The sequence below is a fragment of the Bombina bombina genome, chromosome 1 (assembly GCF_027579735.1).
Source record: "Bombina bombina isolate aBomBom1 chromosome 1, aBomBom1.pri, whole genome shotgun sequence".
Lineage (NCBI taxonomy): Eukaryota > Metazoa > Chordata > Amphibia > Anura > Bombinatoridae > Bombina > Bombina bombina.
In genome coordinates, this window is record NC_069499.1 from 414544282 (window position 1) to 414565835 (window position 21554).

Below are 21554 nucleotides of genomic sequence, written 5' to 3' on the forward strand. Positions count from 1 at the left end.
GTTGCAATATCCAGCCCCAGCATAACTTTAACTTTGTGACTGATTCCTCAACATTATTCTCAAGTATCTGCTGATATTGAGGGGAATCCATGCGACCCTCAACTTTAACAAGATTCCCAGTACCAGCACTGGCCACACAGTGGGTAGCAAGTGTTTGTCTTGGAACGCTGTGTTCTTTTGCCGCCAGGCATAACGCCCCTTGTTATGACCAAATAACTCAATCTTTGTTTCATCACTCCACAGCACCTTCTTCCAAAATGAAGCTGGCTTGTCCAAATGTGCGTTTGCATACCTCAAGCGACTCTGTGGCAGGTGTGCAGAAAAGGCTTCTTCCGCATCACTCTCCCATACAGCTTCTCCTTGTGCAAAGTGCGCTGAATTGTTGAACGATGCACAGTGACACCATCTGCAGCAAGATGATGTTGTAGATCTTTGGAGGGGGTCTGTGGGCTGTTTTTGACTGTTCTCACCATCCTTTGCCTCTCCAATATTTTACTTGGCCTGCCACTTCTGGCCTTAACAAGAACTGTGCCTGTGGTCTTCCATTTCCTGACTATGCTCCTCACAGTGGACACTTACAGCTTAAATCTCTGTAATAGCTTTTTGTAGCCTTCCCCTAAACCATAATGTTGAACAATCTTTGTTTTCAGGTCATTTGAGAGTTGTTTTGAGGCCCCCATGTTGCCACTCTTCAGAGGAGAGTCAAAGAGAACAACAACTTGCAATTGGCCACCTTAAATACCTTTTCTCATGATTGGATGCACCTGTCTATGAAGTTCAATTCTTAATGGGCTCACCAAACCAATTGTGTGTTCCAATTAATCAGTGTTAGGTAGTTACAGGTATTCAAATCAACAAAATGACAAGAGTGCCCAAATTTATGCACCTGTCTAATGCATATTGCACATTTTCTGTTAATCCAATAAACCTAATTTCACTACTGAAATATTACTGTGTCCTTCAGTTATTTGATACATCAAAATTAAATTGCTGATCGAGACACCCAATTATTTACAATTTAAAATCATGGAAATTGTCAGGGGTGCCTAAACTTTTGCATACAACTGTAGGTCATTGGGAAAAACAAATACCAATTGCTGGAGCCTGTTAATGGGCTGGCCACTTTATGGACACTGTTTGCTCTACTGTAACAAGAGCTTACAAAATTGCTATCACCCAAAAGGACTGAGTTTGCACAAATGCCACAGCTCTTTCTTTTTCACCTTACATCAAACATCACCTAGAATGGTTGCTACAGAATTTCTGTCTCCGGTGAGGAAGGCAGGGATATCCATTGCTTAGACAACTGTCAGTAGAACCACCTTGGGTGATTCCAGTATTTCCAAAAAATCTACACCAGTTCACAGAAATTGAAGTTGGTGGCCATTTTGCTGAATGACCACTAGATATTGTATGCAATTTAAACTTTACTATATCTGCAGGAAAAAAAATCTACTAGCTTACTACAGAATCTCGGATATCTTTTTAGTCTGGATGGTGCAGTCCCATGCTGTTACATCCATTATTAAATTATTATAAAGATACCAAAAGAAAGAGGAAAATATGATTATAGAATTAAATGAGAAAATTGTTTAACCCCTTAACGACCAGGATGTTCTCTGTATTCTCTGTATGTCGCTGATCGTTAAAGGTTTTCTTGAGTACAATAGTGTGGGTCAAGCCGCGAGCAACATAACTGCATTATTGCGCTCTCCCTCCTTCCTGCTGGCCACTGGGAATAGAAAAATTCGAACAAAAATCCAAACAAAACGGATCACAATTATCCAACTGTGAAAAGTATAATTCAAAAAGTGTCCAACTAAAAGATGTCCAACTTAAAACTGTGTCCAATCCAAACACTGTAATCAAAAACAGAAATTGGCCAATCCAAAATTGTGTATATTTAAATGTATCCAGCAGTTAAAAGTGTAAGTGAAGGTGAAAGGAGTATCCTGCGGTGAGGAATGATGAGACCACAATAGGAGCAGTGAATGAATATAACTATAAACGATGTTGTACTTCCTCTAGTTGTCCAAAATTAATAAAACATCCAAGGCGATACCTATAGAAAAGCAAATAAAAACAACATAGTGCAATAACGTCTTAGTAATAGTAGTGATATAGGAATATAGCTTACCAATCAGCCAACGCGTTTCGGCCCGTGATAGGCCCCAATCAAGACTGATTTTTAATGAGGATTGGTAGCTATTTGTAGTCTGGGAACCGGAAGTGTCACGTTAATCCACTTTCGGTTTTCGTGAAGTCACAGTGGATTTTAACACATATAATTAGACAAATATGTATCTATAAAACAGTTTAGTGTACATTTATACTTTAAACGGAGGTAATAGTGAGACAAGAGGTGGAAATAGTACTTTTTGATCATCCTCTTATTTCTCCGTGTGCCAGTGACGTCACTTCCGGTTGGGTCTCTCGAGTTTCTAAACCTTACTGGTGCTTTTTTAGGTATTAAAGATACTTTTCTTATAGACAATAATAGTCGTCAAAAAGTCTAATTTCTTAAACTATTTTAGTATGAAAAAGGGGTGTTTTACCCGGGCGTCGTGATGTCCGTTATTTGGACCACCCGATTGGTCGTGACGTCAATGGGGGCGTCTGAAAGGGCTTGATGTTTATTCACTATCCTTCTTGTATGTATGTATATATAGAACGGTGCCTGATCATTTAAATAAAGGGGATCTTGAATTGTGGTTTTGATATAAACCATTTATCTGAAAAGTGGGAGTTGCATGATCGTTATATACTGTTTACATACGATAGTCATCTGAATAAATTTATAGGGTATTTCTATGACATCTAATATGTGTGTATAAAGCCTTATATTACCTTCACGGTATGATTAAATAGGAATTAAGTAAGGATTGGGTTTAGAGACGAACCTTTATAATACCTATACGATATAACAAAATTTATGAGAAACGAAAAATAAAATAAAAGAATATAGACCTGTTGGCTTTCAGTGATTAGGGATATAGATTTGGGAAAAAAAGATTCCTTGTTGGTTACTAAAAGCTGACCTATCTGTTAGATGTCCAAAGTCTTAAATCTATATAATGAAGCTGGAAACCATCAATGGATGCAAAATCTTATAAGTCGCTACTGGGAGTGGATGTATGTATCTCCCTACTCAGTGTACATGTTTGTGTCTTTAATCTTGCTTTAGCAGCAGAGTCTGGGGGATCGATGGATTTCTTCAAATTCTTATGTATACCCTTCTATTAAAACCTTTCTTTAACTTCTCCTCACAGTGCACCATCTTGAAGATTAGCTTTTTAGTACCACAGTACATATTATTGGTGGTTTCTATCTATTTCTTTACTATTCTTCTCTAAGAATTTAAACCACCTGAATCTAGAAATAGAGTTCAGCCCATAATTTATTGTTAGATTTTCTATATATCCTTTGTTTTTATATATATATATATATACCTTTTTATTTTCTTTATTTTTGACCAAATTAACCCAGAGCTAGGATGGATTCCTTATTAGCCATCAGACAGGACATGCTTATAGATATAAATGTGAATGTAAAGTCTAAAAATTTAGACGATGTGGCAGAAGATACTGTAGATATTCAATCCATATTTAAGGATTTAGAGAAACTATTAATATCTGAACTGAAATACCTATACGATATAACAAAATTTATGAGAAACGAAAAATAAAATAAAAGAATATAGACCTGTTGGCTTTCAGTGATTAGGGATATAGATTTGGGGGAAAAAAAATTTGGGAAAAAAAAGATTCCTTGTTGGTTACTAAAAGCTGACCTATCTGTTTTGGTTTCTGTTGTTCTCTCTTTCAAAATGGACCTGTGGGGATACGTATGGTCGTCCATTTTCGTACCTCGTATTGTTCTCTTTCCATACTGGTGTCCTGTATGATTCCCTATAGTCCCAATCTTGTCTTGAGTCAACCTCTTTGTATTCTTCTCTAGCTGAGTTATGTTGGTAATAGGGTCTCCCATACTGTTCCCTATAATAGGGACTTCCTTTGTAAAGTCTATTTCAACTATGTAAGTGGAACGCAACTGCAGATCAATTATTGTTTTGTATCACCAGGGATTTTGGGCTATTTAGGTGAGCATAGACCAGTAAACCTGTGGTGAATTAATATTAAGTTAGAGGTTCAATGCTGTTAGTACTATCACAACATGAATCCTTCTAAGCACAATATTTCCAATACTGTTAGACTGGCACAGTATGGAAAAATAATGAAAAAATGATAGAAGAAAAATATGCTTCTAATTTAAAGAACTTGAAAGAACAAAAATTATTTTTTAAGCTTACATTAAATAAACATGTAATGCAGGAGAGAGTTGGTTAATCCTTGTAAGAAGTAAGCTTGGTTTGCAAGAGATATACTTTTAACAAGTCACAGAGAATGCTTCAGTTGTCTTGTAGCTGCAACTTTGAAACTGTGTTTATTGAGAGCAGCTGCTGCAGCGTAAGAGAGGAATTTGGCAAGGTGCCCAGACTTGCAGTTGCAAAACCAAGTAACTCTTTTTATTTTGAAATGGTTAAATCCTCTTCAGTTCAATCTTGTAACTTAGAGTTCAAAGTCTTGTTCTTAAAGCAGCATATATATTATGAAGTGAGAAAGGAGACATTGATTCCCCAGTATGAAATAGTGTGCAGAGTTATTTAGAAAACTGCAGTGCCTGTCAGCTCCAGTTAAATTAAGAGTGATGCTGTAAGTGTACAATAACAATTCAGCAGTTAAGTTCTCAAATAGTATGCAAGGAATAAAATTAAGAGGTAACTTAGCTGTAAGTCCAAGGATGCAAACAGGATATTTCAGGGGATGTAATCCTTGTAGAAAATAGTACAGAGTAATCCAAGCAAACAGTCCTTTGTGAAAGCAGTTGGTTTGAGAAAAACAATGCAGCTCAGAGACTGTGTGTAAGCTGTTACTCCTGCTAATGAAAATAACTAAGCACCTGTTTGCTGACAGGTGGAGCCTTAAGTAACATGAAAGTGAGAGAACCATGTGATGAGAAGTGAGAGAAGTAAAACATGAAATGGAATCCTGACATCCTTCATAATGTTGTCTTCTGGATTGATTATGGTAATAGCCATGTCTATATTCGTTCCTGGCATTCCATCCTTGGTTGTTATTTCTTCTATTCTGCCAGTGTCTTCCTCTTCTGTCCGGTGAGTGCCTATCTTCCCACCTCATATTTCCACTGTTGCCTCTATATTCAAGATTTTGATAATCATTATAGACTCTAGGTTGTCTCTGTCCCCCTCTTTTCCAATATGGTTGTCTAGAAAAGTTCTTGTCGTGTGTATAGTAATCCCTAGTTTTATATACATAGTTATTAGTACTGTCATATTGATTTTGTGTGTTGAAATAGGTATGATGTCCTTGTTTTGACATATTCTGCCATTCTTTGTTAGGTGTCGCTGGCTTAGCTACTGGTGCACTCTCAATTGCTACATCAGTATTATCATTATGTCCACTATTGTTCTCATCCATTTCCCTATCGACTTTGTTTTCTAATTCCCTTTGCAATTTTTTTGTTTTTTTGAAAATAATGTCTTCTCGTGTTTTTGTAAATTTTTTGATCAAAAGGTCTTTCTTTTCAATAATCTCTTTGGATTCTTGTCCTAAACTTCCCAAATTTAATAAAATCTCCTCATTTTCTTTAATGTCTTTATCCATTTCTAAGGCTAGAGATTCTCTATACTCTATGATAAATTTCATCAACTGTCTGGAGGTGTTTATTAGGACTAGTCTCCATTTTTCAGGGATAGACTCTGATAACGGGAAAGCGCATTCCTTGTGGGTGATTGAACCCTTCGGAATAATTTCTAGCTCAAGGCATTTTTTGAGAAAGGATATCTCAGCTTTAAATTTCAGTTCAGATATTAATAGTTTCTCTAAATCCTTAAATATGGATTGAATATCTACAGTATCTTCTGCCACATCGTCTAAATTTTTAGACTTTACATTCACATTTATATCTATAAGCATGTCCTGTCTGATGGCTAATAAGGAATCCATCCTAGCTCTGGGTTAATTTGGTCAAAAATAAAGAAAATAAAAAGGTATATATATATATATATATATAAAAACAAAGGATATATAGAAAATCTAACAATAAATTATGGGCTGAACTCTATTTCTAGATTCAGGTGGTTTAAATTCTTAGAGAAGAATAGTAAAGAAATAGATAGAAAACCACCAATAATATGTACTGTGGTACTAAAAAGCTAATCTTCAAGATGGTGCACTGTGAGGAGAAGTTAAAGAAAGGTTTTAATAGAAGGGTATACATAAGAATTTGAAGAAATCCATCGATCCCCCAGACTCTGCTGCTAAAGCAAGATTAAAGACACAAACATGTACACTGAGTAGGGAGATACATACATCCACTCCCAGTAGCGACTTATAAGATTTTGCATCCATTGATGGTTTCCAGCTTCATTATATAGATTTAAGACTTTGGACATCTAACAGATAGGTCAGCTTTTAGTAACCAACAAGGAATCTTTTTTTCCCAAATCTATATCCCTAATCACTGAAAGCCAACAGGTCTATATTCTTTTATTTTATTTTTCGTTTCTCATAAATTTTGTTATATCGTATAGGTATTATAAAGGTTCGTCTCTAAACCCAATCCTTACTTAATTCCTATTTAACCATACCGTGAAGGTAATATAAGGCTTTATACACACATATTAGATGTCATAGAAATACCCTATAAATTTATTCAGATGACTATCGTATGTAAACAGTATATAACGATCATGCAACTCCCACTTTTCAGATAAATGGTTTATATCAAAACCACAATTCAAGATCCCCTTTATTTAAATGATCAGGCACCGTTCTATATATACATACAAGAAGGATAGTGAATAAACATCAAGCCCTTTCAGACGCCCCCATTGACGTCACGACCAATCGGGTGGTCCAAATAACGGACATCACGACGCCCGGGTAAAACACCCCTTTTTCATACTAAAATAGTTTAAGCAATTAGACTTTTTGACGACTATTATTGTCTATAAGAAAAGTATCTTTAATACCTAAAAAAGCACCAGTAAGGTTTAGAAACTCGAGAGACCTAACCGGAAGTGACGTCACTGGCACACGGAGAAATAAGAGGATGATCAAAAAGTACTATTTCCACCTCTTGTCTCACTATTACCTCCGTTTAAAGTATAAATGTACACTAAACTGTTTTATAGATACATATTTGTCTAATTATATGTGTTAAAATCCACTGTGACTTCACGAAAACCGAAAGTGGATTAACGTGACACTTCCGGTTCCCAGACTACAAATAGCTACCAATCCTCATTAAAAATCAGTCTTGATAAAGGCCTATCACGGGCCGAAACGCGTTGGCTGATTGGTAAGCTATATTCCTATATCACTACTATTACTAAGACGTTATTGCACTATGTTGTTTTTATTTGCTTTTCTATAGGTATCGCCTTGGATGTTTTATTAATTTTGGACAACTAGAGGAAGTACAACATCGTTTATAGTTATATTCATTCACTGCTCCTATTGTGGTCTCATCATTCCTCACCGCAGGATACTCCTTTCACCTTCACTTACACTTTTAACTGCTGGATACATTTAAATATACACAATTTTGGATTGGCCAATTTTTGTTTTTGATTACACTGTTTGGATTGGACACAGTTTTAAGTTGGACATCTTTTAGTTGGACACTTTTTGAATTATACTTTTCACAGTTGGATAATTGTGATTCGTTTTGTTTGGATTTTTGTTCGAATTTTTCTGTTCGAAATTTTTCACTTTTTTAAAAAAATTTAATTTCTTTGTGCATTTTTTAACCCACTATTATGGACTTTCAATCATTGTATTGTATTTTATTTTAATTTGTTTATCTTATATTATTGATTTAGAAGTTACACACCACCTGGTGTCACTTGCACTATTATCATCACTTAGATTTATTCACCATCTTTGGGATCTTCCAATTTATCAGGAGACATATATTATATCATCCACATTGTTTTTAATTCCATTTTTTATCTCAATTTTAATCCTCCTTGTTGTTTTTATATATGTGATATTTGTATCATGGATCCATGTAATTTTTGAATATTTGAATTTTTGTGCAGATAGACTGTTTGTAATAAATTGTACTAACTTTTATTTATACTTATAACGTGGGTTTGATCATCCTTTCTTATCCCCCTCCGCCTTTCAGTTAGGCGCCTGAAGGATCTTACACTATTGAACTATACAACTTAGGTGGTAACTAGGTAACACTACCCTCAGGCTAGTAGGGGTTTGGTTGGCACAGGGCCAGCACTTCTTCTTTTCGGCCACTGGAAATAGTGCGGTCTTACCGCTGGCAGCGAGACCATGCTATTAAAAATTAAATCCCCATAACCTCATTAAGGGGTTAAAATGGCATGCTTCTATTGAATCATGAACGAAACATTTTGGGTTTCATGCCCTTTTAATTTCTAATACTTTGATACTATGGGTCTCTGTCATTTCAGTGTCAGCCAGGTGGTATTATGAAGTAGTCAGATGGCGATAGCAAAATACTTTCCAACATTATAACATTTTCTGTTAATTATAAATAATGTTTAAAGGGACACTCAAGTCAAAATTAAACTTCATGATTCAGATAGAACATGCAATTTTAAACAACTTTCCAATTTACTTCCATTAACAAAATGTGCACAGTCTTTTTATATTTACACTTTTTGAGTCACCAACTCCTACTGAGCATGTGCAAGAATTCACAGCATATACGTATATGCATTTGTGATTGGCTGATGGCTGTCACATGGTACAGGGGGAGTGGAAATAGACATAACTTTGCAATTTATTTAACAAAAATCTACTACTCATTTGAAGTTCGGACTAAGTGCTATTGCATTGTCTTCTTATCATGCATTTGTTTATTATGCAAATGTACAGTGTTGACTGGTCCTTTAAGCTATCCAAAGCACAAATGAATTGCATCATTTAATACAAATAAAATGTAATGACCGTTTGTGCAAAAAACATTGAATATTTGCTAATTGTTTTATTAATATTGGCTTAAATTGTAGCCAGGTGGTCAGTAAAATCAGCCAGATGGTGGACCCACTAAATAGGTCCTGGGTAGAACGGTGGGGCACAGGAACCATTACTTCTACAGTTTTCTCCAGGCATTTGTTTATATCTATCCTTAAAAGAGATCAGTTACACTAGTAACTCATTTGAAATACATTGAGTTATTCAATTCTACATGGGCAGGCTCACCTTTCTGAGCAATGAAAGCAGGCGCAGCATCATGTGATCTATGTCAGGCAGCACTATGGAAAGGCGCATAATAACGTCTTTCTTACTATAAACTGGATAGTCATCTGTCAGTTTCTGCACACTTTAGGGGAAATTTTTTAAATTATGTGTTTCAATACATTTGTATATGTTTTGCTGTAATTGTGTTGGGTTTCTTTTCTTCCACCATATAATGTTTACATTGCTTTGTACGCATTGTACCTGGTAAGTATTAACTTGGAGGGCCAAGATAATTAGAAATGAATTTGAAAATACAGAACTCTCAATTTCTTGGCTCATATCTTAGCTGATATTTATTAGGGTACCTCCAAGGAAAGGTTAAAAAAAACGATTAGACTCTAGAGTTTGAGGGGTTTCACCTTTTAATTATTAGCAATGTCTAGATTTAGTTTCTAGGATTATGATAATCAATTGATATAATCACATTATTTCTACTAATGCATGATACTTTGATATGTGAAAATAACATACCTTACGTTACGATTTACTTGATATTCTCTAAGTTGTATGTCTCTTAGAAGTTTTAAGAATTTAAGTCTTTACTATGGAAAATCCTAGAGAGACTGTTGTACTATATAACAAACACTGAAGCACTGGAAGTCACCTTCATAATTATTGTAGTTAAAGGGACAGTCTAACTTTTTAAACAATAAACATTTTCAAGTAGATAATCTTTGTTACCCATTCTCCAGTTTTGTATATCCAACACTGTTCTATTAGTTCATGTTTTACCTCTGTGATTATCTTGCATCTAAGCCTCTGCAGACTGCCCCCCCTTATTTCAGTTCTTTTGACAGACTTGCTTTTTAGCCAATCAGTGCTGACGCATAAATAACTCCACATAAGCAAGCACAATGTTTTCTGTATGGCACACATGGACTAGCACTGTCTAGCTGTGAAAAACTGTCAAAATACACTGAGATAAGAGGTGGCCTTCAAGGGCATAGAAATTTAACATATGAGCCTACTTAGGTTTATCTTTCAATAAAGAATACGAAGTTAAAGGGACCTAAAACCCAAATTTTTTCTTTCATGATTCAGATAGAGCACACAATTTTAAACAACTTTCCAATTTACTTCTGTTATCAAATTTTCTTAGTTTCTTTGTTGAAAAGCAAGAATGTAAGCTCAGAAGTGTGCACGTGTCTATAGCACTATATGGCAGCAGTTTTGCAACAATGTTATACATTAGCAGGAGCACTAGATGGCAGCACTTTTTCCTGTCATGTAGGTCTTCAGATGCGTGCACACTATACCTACCTAGGTATCGCTTCAACAAAGAATTTTATTCTCTATCTGAATAATGAAAGAAATATTTTGGATTTAATGTCCATTTAACAAAGCAAATTTGATAATAAAAGTAAATTGGAAAGTTGTTTCAAATTGCATGCCCTATCTTTATCATTAACGTTTATTTTGGCTAGACTGTCCCTTTAATGTCATTTATTACATGTCTTTAACACAACTTGACAGGTTTCATATGCCATGGTTGCTCAAAACTCTAATTTTAGACTATTAAAATGTAATCTGAATTCATAAACCATTACCTGGCTTCCAAACAAAATCATCTAACTGCTAAGTTTATATCATTATTTTCTCTAACTGAAACTAAACTGAAATACATAGCTAAGTAGCACATTTATCTTCTGTGAACCAAAGAAGGTGCATTAAATTACTTTCAAACTATAACACAGCAGTACACAGTAGTCATGTGTACTCAGATGACGAACAAAATTATTCACTGACATTGGATTATGAATAACTGGGTGCAGATTTTGTAGACCTGGGGAGACACTTGCAAAATATTTACAATTTCAATTTCTAAAGACACAATCTCTGAATTAGACAAATGGTTTGAAGCCTCCATATATCACAGTGTTGCTGAATCTGTGGTGTTCATTTACAGGTGTCCTGTGGAATTTATCATCCTGTGACGCTGTGAAGATGACAATTATTCGCGATGCTTTATCTCCTCTCACTAACACTGTGATAGTCCCGCATTCCGGGCTGAACAATTCATCTTTTGATGACGATCACAAAATGAAGTTTCAGTCCTCATCAGTTTTGCGTAATACCACTGGTTGCATGAGGTAAGACACTGCTAAGCTGTTTATTGCACTTGTAACAGTAAACCAAGTAACGTGTCTTTGTCGTTCAAGACTACTAGAATTGGTTGGTACCTCCATATAAATAGTGCAACAGGAAATAGATTTCTATAGAAGGTATAATATAAATGCAGGCAATTAGTCAACCACTGTTCCCATATTGTCACCCTAAAGATTTTCATTTTTATGTTTATAAGTAAAATATGAATCATTCATTTGCTTTTCACTGTAAATAAAATTATCTTTGTATAGAAGATTCATTTAGTAAAACTGTACCTAATGTAATTCTTTAAGGCTGACATGAAGTATAGAAATGTAGTGTGTTGGTGGTATATGAATCAGAAAAAAATATTCCAGGTATCATTAAGTGATAACTTTCAGAAAAGATATTAAAATCAATTAAAATTAATCTTACTGTTTGGAAAATATTTAGTTTATTTATGTGTTTATTTTATGTTTGACAGAAATCTAAGCTCTGCAGGAGAAGAGGCACGTAAACAGATGAGATATTGTGAAGGTCTGGTTGACTCTCTGCTGTTTGTAATTCAAACCTGTGTGAACACTTCAGATTTTGACAGCAAGGTACTTTCTTTTTGTTTGTTTTTTATTATTTTTTTTATTTATTTTTTTAATGAAGAAACCATTTAAAGTGACATGAAAGCCACATTTTTAATTCCTGATTCAGACAGCGCATACACTTTTAAACAACTTTCCAATTTACATCTATTATCTAATTTGTTTAGTTCTCTTGGTATCTTTTGTTAAATGAATACTTAGGTAGGCTCAGGGGCAGCAATGCACTACTGTGATCTAGCTGCTGATTGGTGGCTTTTTTTCTTTTATGCCTTTTTTCTTTCATCAGATGGTGAGACTTCACAAGTCATCACATGTGGGAATGTTCCCCTCCTGACCACTAGGAGAAGGTAAAAGACATCCTAACATACCAGAATTTTAAATCCCTCCCACTTCCCATGATCCTTTTATAAGGAAAGCTACAGATGTTACTTTAGCAGTTTGGCTCAAAGCTTTATTTCGCAAGGCTTATTTTGCAGGGAAAACTCCTCAGTCCACTAGAGCAGTTGCTACTACTTGGGCCTTTCATAGTGAAGCTTCTATTGATCTATTTTGAGAGGCAGATACTTGGTCATCTTTACATAATTTTTTGTAGTTTTATCACGTTTATGCTTATGCTTCTTCTGAGGCTACCTTTGGCATGAAAGTTCTGCGGGCCATTGTGCCTGAATTGTAACATCCTATCTTCACTGTTTGTTCCCCCTATTTCATGGTGGTCTTGTGATGACTCATAGGCTTTCAACATCTGATGAAAGAAAATAAATTGTATGCTTGATAATGATAAATACCTGATAAATTCCTTTCTTTCATGATGGTGAAATTCCACAAGCCCTTTCTTTTTGTTCAGGTGAAGGAAGTACTTATTTTTGCATTTGCATTATCTTCCTTTTTGTTTTTTTCCTGATCTACTTGGCTATATGTATGACTGAGATCATGGAAGTGGGAGGGATTTAAAGCCCTGGCGTGTTCAGGTGCCTCTTACCACCTCCTAGTGGTCAGCAAGGGAATATTCCTATGTCTGACTTGTGGGGTTTGACTATCATGAAAGAAATTAATTTATCAGGTAAGAGTAAATTTTGTTTTTTATTGGCTCATCCAGTGTGCTTAGCTAGATCCCAATAGTACATTGCTGCTCATCTAACAAAGGATACCAATAAAATGAAGCCAATCATTTGATCATAGAAGTAAATTGGAAAGTTGTTTAAAATTGTATGCTCCATCTGAATCATGAAATAAAAATTGGGGGTTTCATATACTTAGCAAAAAAAACGGCAAAAATGTAACTCTTTATGGTAACCCAAATTGCAAGGTACCTCTTTCAAAAAGCTGGTAACATCACTGATCTGTGAAAGCGCACAGTGCAACAATATGTGTGCTACAAGATGGTGCAGCCCAATATAACGATTCAGAGCTTTACCAACTGGCTTGTGCAGTGGGTTAAAATAAGAGAACAACTTTGAAGAGAGCCGCATTTGCAGTTCCCTTTAAAGGGTCAGTTTACTCAAAAATGTTTTCCCCTTTAATTTGTTCCCAGTGATCCACTTTACAAGTATTTCCTTTATCCTTATATTGGCATCTGAAATAGTTGATTTAGCCTGTGGTATCCCTACCATTTCTGAAAGTTTCTGGCCTTAGGTCCAAGCTATAGATAAGCTGTGTAAACACAGCCAACAGAAGAAATTACACTCCCAGTGGGGTATAGAAGAGATAAGGTAATAAAATGTTAAATTTCTCATTGTTCTCCCAAGAATTGGTCTTTGGTTTACAGGCAGATATAAGATAAAAAGCTGGTATATGTACACAAAGTGATAAAGTAATGACATCTGATTATACTTGCAAGCTCAACCCATTGTATTAGGTTGTGGCTTCAAAACATAAAATCAGTTATTTTACATACACAAACCTTAAAAAGCAAATTCTCCTACATTTTATACTCTGCAATTGTTAAAAATGTAATTGGAAACACATTAAGGGAAACAATTTTACAGTATACTGTCCATTTAAGACCCATCTAGACTCTCCTATATCATTATTTTTTATTTGCTTGTGCACATTCTTATTTTTATGTTTGCACTTATTTGGGCTGTTATATAGGATAACATTCTTAGTCATCTCCTTTATACACAGGATGGTTTATATTGGTGTTTGGAGGTTTTCTGTTTGGGGTTTCCATAAGAGGTCACACAAGGGATAAAGTCTCTAAGACAAAGCTAGTTTAGTGTGAAATCAGTCAAGCCTTTAACAGAAATCTAAGTTCTGGAGGAGAAGAGTCACTAGTTATTTTTAACACAATATGTCAGGTGTATGTAGTTATGTATATCAAATAAGTGTATATCAAATAAGAAAAAGGTGCAGACACATCCTTGTTGCAATTAAAAATCTAATATTTATTGTATACAAAGTATAATCATATCATCCAATTGTTTGTCACACACACAGGTAAGGTCTAATATGTAGTTATGTTCCTGGACTGAGACACTTAAATACATACACTTATGTTAATGAAACAACAAAGAAGTCAGCGACCCCTATTGCATACCCCCCAACTGTCCCGATTTTCACGGGACAGTTCCGATTTTAGGGGTCTGTCCCCCGTCCTGAGTTGCTAGCCATCTGTCCCGATTTTCCCCAGGACAGGTATGGGCCCATACTCAGAAGCAGCTGACTTTGCTCTGACAGGGTTAGATACCTGTTAGATTCCCTGTGGAAAAGGAATGGTGTGTGAGTTAAGCAGGAGTAAGAAGGCTGTATACACTCTGACTATGGGTAATGGTGACCTCTCTAACCTACCTCTGGTAGTGATGATGTCTAACCCATGGTGATAATACAAGCATGCCTTCAGTTTTATACAATGAGCAGTGCTAATACCAGGGTAACAAACAGGCTGCCAGCTAATGTGCTTGCCAACCCCAGGGCCCCATACAATGAATTACAGATACTCATATATGATGTAGTGTGTATGTCTATCTGTATCCATAACTCTGTGTGTGTGTATCTGTATGTATAAGTTTATGCTATGTAGTGTGTGTGTGTCTGCATGTATAAATGTAAGCTATGTAGTGTGCATGTGTATCTGCATGTATAAGTGTGTATCTGCATGTATAAGTGTATGCTATGTAGTGTGTGTGTGTGTGTCTGCATGTATAAGTGTATACTATATAGTGTCTGTGTATCTGCATGTATATGTGTGCTGCCTGTATAAGTGTATGCCATGTAGTGTGTGTGTATCTTCGTGTGTAAGTGTATGCTATGTAGTGTGTGTGTATCTTCATGTGTAAGTGTATGCTATGTAGTGTGTGTGTGCATCTGCATGTATAAGTGTATGCTATGTAGTGTGTGTGTGTCTGCATGTATAAGTGTATGCTATGTAGTGTGTGTGTGTCTGCATGTGTAAGTGTATGCTATGTAGTGTGCTACTGTGCATTTTTGCTGACTTTAAAGGCCAGAATCTAGAATATTAATGGGGAATGCAGAGACAGAGAGCAGTTTTAAAGAATTTATTATTAAATGTCCAATTAAGATAAAAATATTTAGCAATGTTTTTGCAAAGGCTTATTAAATACATAGCTTGCATAGCCATACCAGTGGTTTGAGCTTGTGTTTGATTTGCTGCCTGTATATTAAAATATATTACTTTATTTAGAATTTTATTTATATTACTTTGGTCTTATGATTTTTAAGCCCCGCCCACCAAATTTCAATTTTTTTGCCGGGGGGGGGGGGTGTTCCTCTTTTGAATTTTGAAATGTTGGGAGGTATGCTATTGGCAAACTGCTGCTGCTTGTGAACAAAAAATCTCTCAGGTGAAAAACTTTATCAGTAGCTTAAACAACTTGTTCCCAAAACAACAAGTAGGGTAAAATAATCAGAAAGGAAAAAAACAAGCGTTAAAATATATGTATGCGAGATTAAATAGTAATCTATTTATAAATTATGTACTTAAAAATGATTTATAAAAAGGTTTTTTTAACTTATCATGCAATAAGGAACTTTTTATAAAGATCATATTAAAGATATTGTTCATGCCTTTAAAATAGCTGTCCTCCTAACAAATATTTTGTGGGATAGTTAATAAAAAAAATCATTTGATTTGTCATAAAAAACCCAAACAATCAAGGGCTCCAAAATCCATTTGGAGACTTATTTAAAATCAAGTGAATAGCAGCAATCTCTTTCTGTAGAGATCATTGCTTAGTGTTCTTTTTGGCAATTGGTATTGCTGGAAAAACACCACCGGATCTAAAGACAAGCACAATATCTTTGATTGATCTTTCTAAAAAGTTCCTTACTGCATGATCATTTTTAATAAGCGTTTAATAAATCATTGTGTTATCCAATTTTTAAATACAGATTTTTATTGAATCTTACATACATATATATAACTCTTGCTTTTATAGCACAGCTTTTTTCTTTCTTTAAACTGCTGGTGCTTGGTTGATCTGGTGTCACGGGGTGAGCTACTACAGTGGATATAAAAAGTCTACACACCCCTGTTAAAATGTCAGGTTTCTGTGATGTAAAAAATTGAGGCAAAGATAAATCATTTCAGAATTTTTTCCACCTTTAATGTGACCTATAAACTGTACAACTTAATTGCAAAACAAACTAAAATCTTTTAGGTAGAGGGAAGTAGAAATAAAAAAATAAAATATGGTGTACACACCCTTAAACTAATACTTTGTTGAAGCACCCTTTGATTTTATTACAGCACTTAGTCTTTTTGGGTATGAGTTTTTCAGCATGGCACATCTTGACTTGGCAAGATTTGCCCACTCTTCTTTGCAAAAACACTCCAGATCTGTCAGATTGTGAGGGCATCTCTTGTGCACAGCCCACTTAAGATCACCCCACAGATTTTCGATTGGATTCAAGTCTGGGCTCTGACTGTGCCATTCCAAAACTTTAATCTTCTTCTGGTGAAGCCATTCCTTTGTTGATTTGTATGTATGCTTTGGGGCGTTGTCATGCATAAAGATGAAGTTCCTCTGCATGTTCAGCTTTCTAGCAGAAGCCTGAAGGTTTTGTGCCAATATTGTCTGGTATTTGGAACTGTTCATAATTCCCTCTACCTTGACTAAGGCCCCAGTTCCAGCTGAAGAAAAACAGACCCAAAGCATGATGCTGCCACCAAAATACTTCACTGTGGGTATGGTGTTCTTTTGGTTATATGCAGTGTTGTTTTTGCGCCAAACATATCTTTTGGAATTATGGCCAAAAAGTTTAATCTTGGTTTTATCAAACCAGAACACCTTTTGCAACATGCTTTTGGGAGACTTCAGATGTGTTTTTGCAAAATTTAGCTGGGCTTGCATGTTTTTTTTTTTGTAAGAAAAGGCTTCCGTCTTACCACTCTACCCCATAGCCCAGACATATGAAGAATACGGGCGATAGTTGTCACATGCACCACACAGCCAGTACTTGCCAGATATTCCTGCAGATCCTTTAATGATGCCTGTAGGCCTCTTGGCAGCCTCCCAAATCAGTTTTCTTCTTGTCTTTTCATCAATTTTGGAGGGACGTCCAGTTCTTGGTAATGTCACTGTTGCACCATATTTTCTCCACTTGATGATGACTGTCTTCACTGTGTTCCATGGTATATCTAATGCCTTGGATATTATTTTGTACCGTTCTCCTGACTGATACCTTTTAACAATGAGATCCCTCTGATGCTTTGGAAGCTCTCTGCGAACCATGGCTTTTGCCATAGGTTGCGACTAAGAAAATGTCAGGAAAGACCTACTAGAACAGCTGAACTTTATTTGGGGTTAATCAGAGGCATTTTAAATGATGGCAGGTGTGTACTGACTCCTATTTAACATGATTTTGAATGTGATTGCTCAATTCTAAATTACAGCTACATCCCCAGTTATAAGTGTGCACACTTATGCAACCATATTATTTTATTTTTTTATTTTTACTTCCCTCCACCTAGAAGTTTCAGTTTGTTTTTCAATCAACTTCTACAGTTTATAGGTCACATTAAAGGTGGAAAAAGTTCTGAAATGATTTATCTTTGTCTCATTTTTTTTTTACATCACAGAAACCTGACATTTTAACAGGGGTGTGTAGACTTTTTATATCCACTGTATATCCATAGGAATTGAACGCGTGACAGCTTGGAATAGATTATACAGTCTTCTTCATCATTTACAATAAAAAAAAAACCTGCTTTAGACATGGGGCGGCTGGCTGCTTTGATTGTCGTGAGAGTTTATGCAGTGTATTTTTTCAAAGGCCTTTGCATATTTTTATGTGCTAATGAAATAATTTACATGATGATCTTTTATTAGTTACTGTGTTAACTGACTGCAAAAGGTAAATATGAAGTTTCATGATTATAGCAACAGTTTTTCATGGGCAGCTTATGGTTTTTATAGATGTAAAGGAAGCTATACTTTACATGGCCCGATTAGAGAAGTGTGTTTTATGTACCTTTATGTGCACTCTGGGGATTCCAGATAGTCACATTTCTGACGATTTTTATGCATTACTTTTTTCAAGATTTCTGGTCTCTCTAATAACTGAACACACAAGTGATTCAGTTTGTCCACATCATAATCTTTTCCCTTTCACTCAAGCTGGCCAGCCAAATACATACCCAGTGAGACAGTATCTCCAACTCTTTTTAGGTTGATCTTGCATCTGAAAGCAAGTGATAATAATCAATGCCAGATGGCTATCTCCCTGTATTGCAGTTACAATGTCTCAGATTTTTCCAGTGATAGCCAGAGTTTATCTTCTAGAAGCCAGTGGAGGCTCCTCCATATGTGCATTGTCGCACGTGAACCCCCAGGGGGCAGAGGAGGGAAAAAAAATGAGCAGGAAAAAAAAATATGAAATTTTTTATTTTTTATGTATATTATTTTATATTGTATTTATTATATTTATTGTGCAGTGTGCAGTGTATACTATCAGTATCATGATCATGATGCCAGGCTGCCAGCTTAAGCTGCTTGCAATGCTATCACATCAGATATTTTCATTTTGGTACCAGGTACATTTGAGTTTATTAGGCAGGAGGCAGGACCGGATGGACACTTCAGTGTGTGCTGACGTCCGTGATGTCACACACACCACGGCGCTCGTCGCACTGCTGCCTGAGGGGGCTGAGTCTGTGAGTCATAGATTGACAGTCAGGCTCCAGTCTCCACCCCCCACTCGCACGTGCGGTAAGGAGCTCTATATGCCTGCACAGTGATCGCAATGTATTCACTGTGCAGGCGTAGCTCCTCCCCAGCTTCATGCCTATAGAGGCATAATCGCACAGGCTGAACTGTGCGGTCGTTCAGCCTGTGCTCTGTCTCCTCCCCCAGCCTCTCGATCCGGACTGTGTGATAGGCTGAGAGGGCTCCCTGGCTCACGTGATGGTCCCCACGAGGCTCCTCCCGGCTCAACGGCGTGAAAATCTTTGTGGAGATAGCCGTTGAGCTGAGAGGAGGCGTTTTGCATAGCTCTGTTGTGCAAAAATCTGTTAGCAAAAAACGAATTTGTTTTGCTGCCTGCTGGCAGCCATCAACAGTCAACACAGCCATATTTGCTGCTGCTGAGCCTGAGCTGCAGTGTGCAAATAGCCTTAGGGCTCCTTAGGCTAATTAATAAATATAGGCTAATATAGACAGTGAGTGAGTTAGAGTTCAGTTAGCCATTATTACATTTAGCTTAGCTTAGCAATAGAGTTTAGAACTTAACTTTAGATTCAGCTCTGTTGTGCAAAAATCTGTTAACTGCAAAAAACGATTTTGTTTTGCTGCATGCTGGCAGCCATCAACACAGTCATATTTGCTGCTTCAGTGTGCAAATAGCCTTAGGCTAATAATAGACAGTGAGTGAGTTAGTTAGAGTTAGCCATTATTACATTTAGCTTAGCTTAGCTTAGCAATATAGTTTAAAACTTAACTTTAGATTCACAGTCACTAACTACTAGTATTCTATTATCTATCTAGTAGAACATAGTTACTAATTACATTTTATACTACTATATTATATTAGTTCAGTAAGTTGTTTGACAGTTTGTGGGCAGATATTTTAATGATTTTTGCTGCAGGCCTGCAGTTTTTTATATAGAGTAACTGAGTGAGTTGAGTCTTGAACTACTAGTGTTGAAAAAAAAATATTTTTTTTTTCTACTTGTAATTTAAACAACAGATACAGTCTGAGTCTGAGATTGCTTTTTATATAGAGTAACTTGAGTTGAGTCTTGAACTTGAACTAGTGTTTAAAAAAAAACATTTTTATTTTTCTACTTGTTATTTAAACAACACATACAGTCTGAGTCTGAGATTGCTTTTTATATAGAGTAACTTGAGTTGAGTCTTGAACTTGAATTAGTGTTTAAAAAAAAACATTTTTATTTTTCTACTTGTTATTTAAACAACACATACAGTCTGAGTCTGAGATTGCTTTTTATATAGAGTAACTTGAGTTGAGTCTTGAACTTGAACTAGTGTTTAAAAAAAAACATTTTTATTTTTCTACTTGTTATTTAAACAACACATACAGTCTGAGTCTGAGATTGCTTTTTATATAGAGTAACTTGAGTTGAGTCTTGAACTTGAACTAGTGTTAATAAATAAATAAATTCATTTTTCTACTTGTAATTTAAACAACAGATACAGTCTGAGTCTGAGATTGCTTTTGATATAGAGTAACTTGAGTTGAGTCTTGAACTTGAACTAGTGTTAAAAAATAAATTTATTATATATAATATTAGATAACAACCGCCAAAATATTAAACTATTACTTCAAGTTGAGTTGTATATTTTATAACAGCTGCAGAGCTACCTACCTACAAGTTATATATATAATATTAGATAACAACCGCCAAAATATTAAACTATTACTTCAAGTTGAGTTGTATATTTTATAACAGCTGCAGAGCTACCTACCTGCTACCTACAAGTTATATATTACAGAAAAACCGCCAAAATATTAAACTATTACTTCAAGTTGAGTTGTATATTTTATAACAGCTGCAGAGCTACCTACCTACAAGTTATATATATAATATTAGATAACTGCCAAAATATTAAACTATTACTTCAAGTTGAGTTGTATATTTTCTAACAGCTGGAGACTTTTGCAAAGGGGTGTGGCTTTTAAAAATGGGTGTGGTTTTTAAAAGGGGCGTTGTTTTTAAAAAGGGTCATGTTTTTCAAAGGGGCATGGCTTTCTAAAAGGGGCAGGGTCTTGTGCACCCCCATTCTAAAACTTCACCAGCCGCCACTGCTAGAAGCTAATTGATGATTTCGTATTTTTTAATTACTTGTATGTATGTATATGTGTGTGTGTATATATATATATATATATATATATATGTATGTATGTATGTACTGAAATGCAAGTTGCCTGCCAAAGAAGATCATTTTTCTAGATCGAATCAAAGGCTGTCGGTGTCTTCAACTTCAAATTGTATTGTAACCTACAAGAACCACAGATAAATTTTATTGGCGCAGATTACTGCATTACAAGTTGGGATGAAGTATCCATCCAGAAGTTAAAAAATGGAATACTCAGGAGTCATCACTCTGTAGTTTAATGTCCTGAAGCTGAGAGCAATTCATAAAGCACATAA

At 35.6% G+C, this 21554-nt stretch overlaps 1 protein-coding gene across 7 annotated transcripts in view; it reads left to right on the forward strand.

Moving 5' to 3' along the window:
- PKP4 (plakophilin 4) overlaps window positions 1-21554 on the forward strand; it is a 784378-nt gene that overhangs the window by 697286 nt on the left and 65538 nt on the right. For all 7 annotated transcript variants that reach the window (XM_053698322.1, XM_053698321.1, XM_053698324.1 and 4 more), the window contains 2 exons: window positions 11212-11395; window positions 11875-11992. In XM_053698322.1, coding sequence (XP_053554297.1) covers window positions 11212-11395; window positions 11875-11992 — 302 coding nt within the window. The remainder of the gene's footprint in view (window positions 1-11211; window positions 11396-11874; window positions 11993-21554) is intronic.